The sequence below is a fragment of the Propithecus coquereli genome, unplaced genomic scaffold (genome assembly GCF_000956105.1).
Source record: "Propithecus coquereli isolate 6110/MARCELLA unplaced genomic scaffold, Pcoq_1.0 Scaffold39, whole genome shotgun sequence".
Lineage (NCBI taxonomy): Eukaryota > Metazoa > Chordata > Mammalia > Primates > Indriidae > Propithecus > Propithecus coquereli.
Genome location: NW_012149618.1, coordinates 1,205,682 through 1,212,137, shown reverse-complemented (window position 1 = coordinate 1,212,137; position 6,456 = coordinate 1,205,682). Strand labels below are relative to the sequence as shown.

At 54.3% G+C, this 6,456-nt stretch overlaps 1 protein-coding gene across 1 annotated transcript in view; it reads left to right on the top strand.

The window, feature by feature from the left end:
• The window catches only part of DNMT3A (DNA (cytosine-5-)-methyltransferase 3 alpha), a 94,895-nt gene that overhangs the window by 50,761 nt on the left and 37,678 nt on the right, over positions 1 to 6,456 (top strand). Inside the window, exon 4 of the mRNA XM_012652545.1 lies at positions 1,269 to 1,539. Coding sequence (XP_012507999.1) covers positions 1,269 to 1,539 — 271 coding nt within the window. The remainder of the gene's footprint in view (positions 1 to 1,268; positions 1,540 to 6,456) is intronic.

Genomic DNA, 6,456 nt, shown 5'->3' with positions numbered 1-6,456 from the left:
CCCGCCTCGGCCTCCCAGAGTGCTCGGATTACAGGCGTGAGCCACCGCACCCGGCCTGGAGCTTTAAATTTTTAACACTAGTCATTTTTGTGTGGTTTGAATTTTTATAAAAATATGTGCTTGACTTTTTATAAATAGAAAAAATAAAGACTTAAAAAAGACAAAACCTCCATTGGTCTAGCCTAGTCCTCCCCACCTTAGAGGTGGGAAAACTGAGGTGCTCTCTGAAAGCAGTGCGTTGCTGGGCAGGCGTTATTCTGCAAGTGGAGCCACCGGGGCAGCCTGGTGGCCCTGGGCATGTTCTTCCTGAGGTGTCCTGGCCCGCTTGCTTCCGGGCGGCTGAGGACCGAGTATGTACACACAGCAGAGCGCAGAGGGCATCCTGCTCTCCTGTACTATTCTGTCCTTACAACGCGTGTGACCATGAGCAAATCACAAAATTCTCAGAGAGCCCCAGATTCCTCACCTGCTTCCCAGGGAGGCTGAGAAACTCTACAGGGGTCATGGGTGAGAAGAGCTTTGTCACCGCGCAGAGACACATACAAAAACAGCCAGGAGTACTCTTGATTTGATTGTTATTACCTGGAACCTGGAAACTTTTATATTAGTTTCCTCTCTGATTTGAGAGGAAAAGAAGTGCGTTCCTTGTGAGGGGGAAATGTGGGACCCTGTGCCCAGGAGGGGTTGCTGCAGAGACTGCAAAGTGCTTGCTGGAGCCTCAGCTCTTCTGGGTCTGAGAGCCTGGGAGAACCGTGGGGGCCCAGAGAGTGCTTCCTTGGTAGGCCTCCTTTGACTCTCATGCCTCGAGAGATCAAAAGAAAAGCCGGGAGTCAGACCAGCCTGGGTTCCCAGAATTGATCTGGTGCCAGTGGAACCTTCTGGAGAGGGGTCCTGATGTGAATTACGGGGAGCATTTGTTTTTTACTAGCAGCTGCAGAGAGGGCTTGCAAGCCCTATGTAACCTCAGTGAATGAGGATGGGTGGGTGTCCCTTGGGCAGTGAAACCAGGCTGCCAAACCTGCCTGGATTCTTCTCCTGTTACTTAAACTGGATTCCACAGACCCCATGACTTCAAGGGGTCAGGCCCATGACCCCTTTGACATTGAAAGCAAAATTATGAATGTATCTGCTTCATGAAGGTTTATGTGAACACAGTTTCTGGACAGAGGGTGTACAACCTTCACTAGAATTTCAGAGGAGTCATGATCCAAAATAGGCTAAGACTGCTGGTCTAATTCACCCTTGTGTATCTTCCTTCATCTCTGCAGGTGGAAAGCAGCGACACGCCGAAGGACACTGCAGTGACCTCCAAGTCCCCATCCACAGCCCAGGACTCAGGCTGCTCCGAACTGTTGCCCAATGGGGACTTGGAGAAGCGGAGTGAGCCCCAGCCAGAAGAGGGGAGCCCTGCTGGGGGGCAGAAGGGCGGGGCCCCAGCAGAGGGAGAGGGTGCAGCTGAGACCCCGCCTGAAGCCTCCAGAGCAGTGGAAAATGGCTGCTGCACCCCCAAGGAGGGCCGAGGAGCCCCTGCAGAAGAGGGTGAGTCCCCAGCACAAGGGGCAGCCTCTTCTGGGCCCACCGGGATTCCCTGAGGGTTAGAGATTTGGTTCTCTGGCAGGTCCCAGGAGGGATGGGCCAGGTGGTAGCTGAAGGTCGGCCTGCCAAGCCTATGGCATGGAAGCTACTGGCTGAATGCAGCCGGCACACGTTTTATTTGGCTCATGTAGTGTTTTAAACATTTAAAAAATTAGTTGCCAGTATTTAAAAATCAAAAAATTTCACATAAAAATCTGGAGTTTTGGCTTCTCTTGAAAAAAAAAAAAAGCTAGATCTGGCAACAGTGGGCTTGCATAGTGCCAATGGTTGCTAGACTGGGATGATCACAGGTCCTGTCCACGGCTTGTTGTGCCCCCCAATTCCCTCAGCCACCACCTGGCCTGCTTACTCTTCCACGTGACCAGCAGCTCTTGGGGACTGCTGTGTTTGTAGCCCCAGCCTGGGCACTCGAGGGCAGCAGATGCCCTGTGTGCCTCCCCCAGTGCAGAGGTCCTGAGCCCACCATAGTTTGGTTGACTCCACTGGAAACTTGGTTGTGACAGTGGGCCATGGGGGGCAGGTTGTGTTGGGGGTGGTCTGTGCACTGCCCAGCCCAGGCCTCTTCATCTGGGGACTTTTTGGCCTAGCCCTGGAATCCTGGAAAGTTGCCCACTTTTCTCTTTTAGGTTAAGCCAGCAATTTCAGGGCCAACCGAGCTGTAAACATGTTAGTAATGAGGACAACTAGCATTTGTACAGGGCTTCACAGTTTACAAAGCGCTTTCTCATACATTATCACATTTGATCCTCCCAGGGCCCTGCCAGGTTGTTTTGCATATGTGCATTTTAATTTCAAAAAGTCTTCCTTCCAAGTGTGTATGATGGAATGAGTAAATTGATTAATTGGCGTGACTTATTTTGCATGGATCCAAACCTAATATTCATGCAGGATAGAGAACATTTCCAAAAAAGAGATTTCCAAACCTATTAAAAAGCTTTCACTCATTTATTATTCAACAAATATTTATGATGCTCCCACTATGGGCAGAGCACTTTCTGAGGCATTTTGCATTTGTTATTTTATTTATTCCTCCAAACAATTTATTCAAGAGGCATTTTTATCCCCATTTTAAGGAGAAAATATTGAGGCTTAAGGAGATGAAGTGACTTACCCATGGACCCCAATCTTAAGTGGCAGATCCAGGACTTATTAAATCTTGATCACGTGCCTTCCCCCTATCCTCTGCTGTTCTGGAATGGGGCTTGGTGCTGAGATGGTTCCTGAACTGTCCAGGCCTCCTTGCATGTATTCTGACCCTTTGTGGCAGTGTGGGAAGGGCCTGAGTGGAATGAAACAGAGGAGGAAAGGGAGAAGTCACCATCCCTCCAGCTGACAATGCCGGGTGTGCAAGGGGACCCCATCAGCCCTTCCTAGCCAAACGTGGTGCCTCCTCACGGGCCAGTCTCAGTTGACTTCCAGGTTCCTGGGATCCCACCACGGCTGGTGCCAAGCTGCTGCCCGAGGCCTTCCTGCCTTGTGGGATAGAACCATGGCTCTAAGACTGCTCTTTAGCCTTGAAGGTCTGTTTTCAGTTTGAGATTCCCCTGTCTCCACTTCTAGTTGTTCTCAGGAGCTCCTGCTTCGGTCAATCAACAGGTACTTATTAAACACCCGTTTCGTGTGTGCTAGGATCTCTACCAGGTACTGGGGAAACCATCATGAACAAAAACGCAGTTCCTGCCCTCAAGGACCTCAGTTGGCTCGGAAGACAGACATTAATGAGAAATCCACACTTCAAAAAATGTGTGATTATATGTGGAGATAGGCGCTCTAAGGGAAATGAAACATGGTTCCATGAGGCCTATAACAAAGGAACCTGGGCTGGCGTGAGCTGTTATGCCTAAGCTGAAGAATGAGCTAGTCCATCGGGGGAGGGGAGTGGAGGGAGACAGTGAGAACAGGTATGAAGGCTCCCAGGTAGGAGGGAGCAGGGCACCCAGGGACCTGGCAGAAGCCACAGAGCCAGAGTGGAGAGAGCTAGGGAGAAGGGTGTGGGAAGCCATGTGGGCAGACGGGCCAGACCAGGCCTTCGAGGCTGCCTTCTCAGGGGTGACATGATCACCTTTGCTATTTGAAAAGATCACTGTGTCGTCTGCATCCTGAAATGGAACAGAGGGGCAAGGAAGCAGGATGAGAGGTTGGGAGGCTGCTGCTGGTGTCAGAGGGGAGGGGAGGTGGCTCTGATGAGTGAGGTGGCAGCAGAGATGGAGAGAGGTGACAAATGCCAGGGATATGAGAGGGAAGGGAAAGATGGTATCAAGGATGATTCCTGGGTATGGGACTTTCAGACATCAGGTGGATCTTCCTCAGAATCTGAGGGCTGAGCATGGCAGGCAGAAATGCTCCAAGTCTTGGCCTCCAGAATTTGGCATGGGGCACTCCTGTGTGGCCCCGGAGTGACCCAGGAAGTGGAGATGCTAACAGGGATCAGAGTTGGTGGGATCCCTGAAGCCCACTGTGAATGGCCCAGATGCTGAGATTAGTGAGGTGTGTCCTAGAGGGGTGGGCAGTGGCCTACCGGAGGCTCTGCCAGGGTGTGGCAGGCAGTGGCGTGATCCGGGGTGGAGGCTCCTGCAGTCAGCTGACAGAGAACCCAGGCTCAGCTGGTCATTCAGATGAGGAAGGAGACTGAGGCCCCAGGGAGGATGTGGCTTGGCCGTGGTCTTCTTTCAGTTCCCCTCATTCCAGGTCTCTTCTCAGGGGGCCCTGTCCGTCTCTCCTGGAACCCCTCTGGTTAGTTCATATGTCGTAAAAACACAGGACTTTAAGGCAGCGTGCCTGTGGCCTGGGCACCCTCCCATGTGCACGTAGGAGGCCCAGATGCTGCTAGTACAGCCAGGGAAAGAATCAGGAAGAGGGGAGATGGTGAAATGAGCCATAAGAACAAGAGCCAGCACCTGGACAGGCCACCGCTTGCCTTGGGACTGCTCCTGCATGCCCCACATTAACACTGTAACGATGGTGACTGTAGCGATGGTGACGTAGCTGTCCTCTACTGAATGTCCGCTGTATTGGGTGTTCTCAATCCTCCATGCTCACAGCGGGCCACAGACCACTGCCAGCGGCCTCATTGCCTGGGAAGTTAGAAAAAGCAGAATCGAATTGCATGTCCCACCCTAGACCTACTGAATCAGAAGCTACGTCACAAAGCGCTTCTCACGATTTCCACACACATGAAAGGTGAAGGAGCCCTGCTCTGCATGTACTCTGATTTCATCCTTGTGATCCAGCGAGGAAGACCCTTATCCCCATCTTTCAGATTGGGAGACTGGGAGTTCAGAAAGGTTACTTATCCAAGATTATACAACTAGTAAAGCCCCCTCTGCTTGAATTGAGCTTGGGGCCCAGAATCAGGCCAGCGATTGCCCTCTGAGGCAGACCTGGCCTCAGCCCTGCCATGGAGATTTGGGTTCACTGTGATGAGAACTTGGGTGGCCCCTGGCTGAGCACAATCTCAGACCTAGAGGTAAATGTCAGAGCACTCTGGCCTCCCCACCCCTTCCCCATGACCTGAGATGCCCTAGGGTCATGTTCAGGCCTGCCAGGGCCACCCTGCAAGGCACACAGCCACCTGGACCTGCCCTTGGCCCTGCGTCTGGGCCAGGAGCAGTTGGGCTGCATGGGTGTACTGAGAGAGCAGCTGACCCTCCCTGACTCACGACAAGTGGCGCATTCTGAAGCAGCGGGCCAGGCTGGAAGGCGTGTGTGCGTGTGTGCGTGTGTGTGTGTGTGTGTGTGTGTGTGTGAGAGAGAGAGAGAGAGAGAGAGAGAGATCACTGAAGTGGGCATGCGCAGAGTCTGTTAGGGAGAAAATTCCAGAAAGAAGCCGGTTGGAAACTGCATAAGGAAAAGCCATTCTGTTTTGGGGAGCTTGGGGAATCAGGAAAGGGGCAGGTCAAGGAATAACGGTGGTGGTGCACGGGAGAGGGAGCTGGCTGGGGTATCAGGGGCCCTGAAAGCTCATCTCAGCTCTGGCCGGAAGTCACTCCACTCCCCAGGCCTCAATTTCCTCTTCTGCAGAATTTAGGGTCTGGACGAGTCCTCAAATCATCTCACAATTCCTCTCAGCCTTGATTTTCTTCTAGTGAATAAGCGATTCCCCGTAAATGTAATCCAGTGCCGTGGAAGGTCCCAGGTGGGAACCGTGTGCGGGCCAAAGGAGGCTGGGGAGACGATGCTGTCTGGGGCCGCCACTCGGTCGGGAGCGGCGCGGGGTCCCCCACTCCCAGCCCCCGGCGCAGGCTGACGCAGCTGCTCCCGGCGCCCCCTCCTGGCCGCCCGCAGGCTCTCGGGGCCGAGCGTGGAGGTCCGAGAGGAGGCGGCGGCCGGGCCTTGGGGCGGGGGTTTGCGAGAAAGGTGGGGAGCTGGCTGTGGGGGAAGAGGCCGGAAAGGAAGCAGGGAGGGGGAGACGGACGTGACGGTGCGACACACCTTAAAAGGCCGGTCACGTACAAAGCACTGGCAAGTACACGTTCTCACCCACCCACACAGGTGCCCGCGACAGACGCACCGTGTCCCGCCCCCACGGCCGCCCGCGTGACATGCCCGACGCCAGGGCCCCGAGCCGCGGGGCGGCCCTTCCTGCCTCCCTCCCCAGTGCTATCACCCGGGACACAGCCACTGAGGACCGAGCTGTGCGGGCCCGGGGCTGAGCGGGCAGAGCCCCGGACTTTCTGGTGAGCGGGAGGGCAACATCCTCCCGGCTGAGCATCCAGAGGCCATGACTGCCGGGCTGGCTTCCGCTCAGAGCCAGGAGACGAAGTAGGGGCTGTTTTTTCCGTTTGGGGCCTTTGGTCTCCCCCCACCCCAAGCTACCAGGAGCCAGCCTTGGTGTCCTTCCTGCTTTGGGCCCAAGCTCAG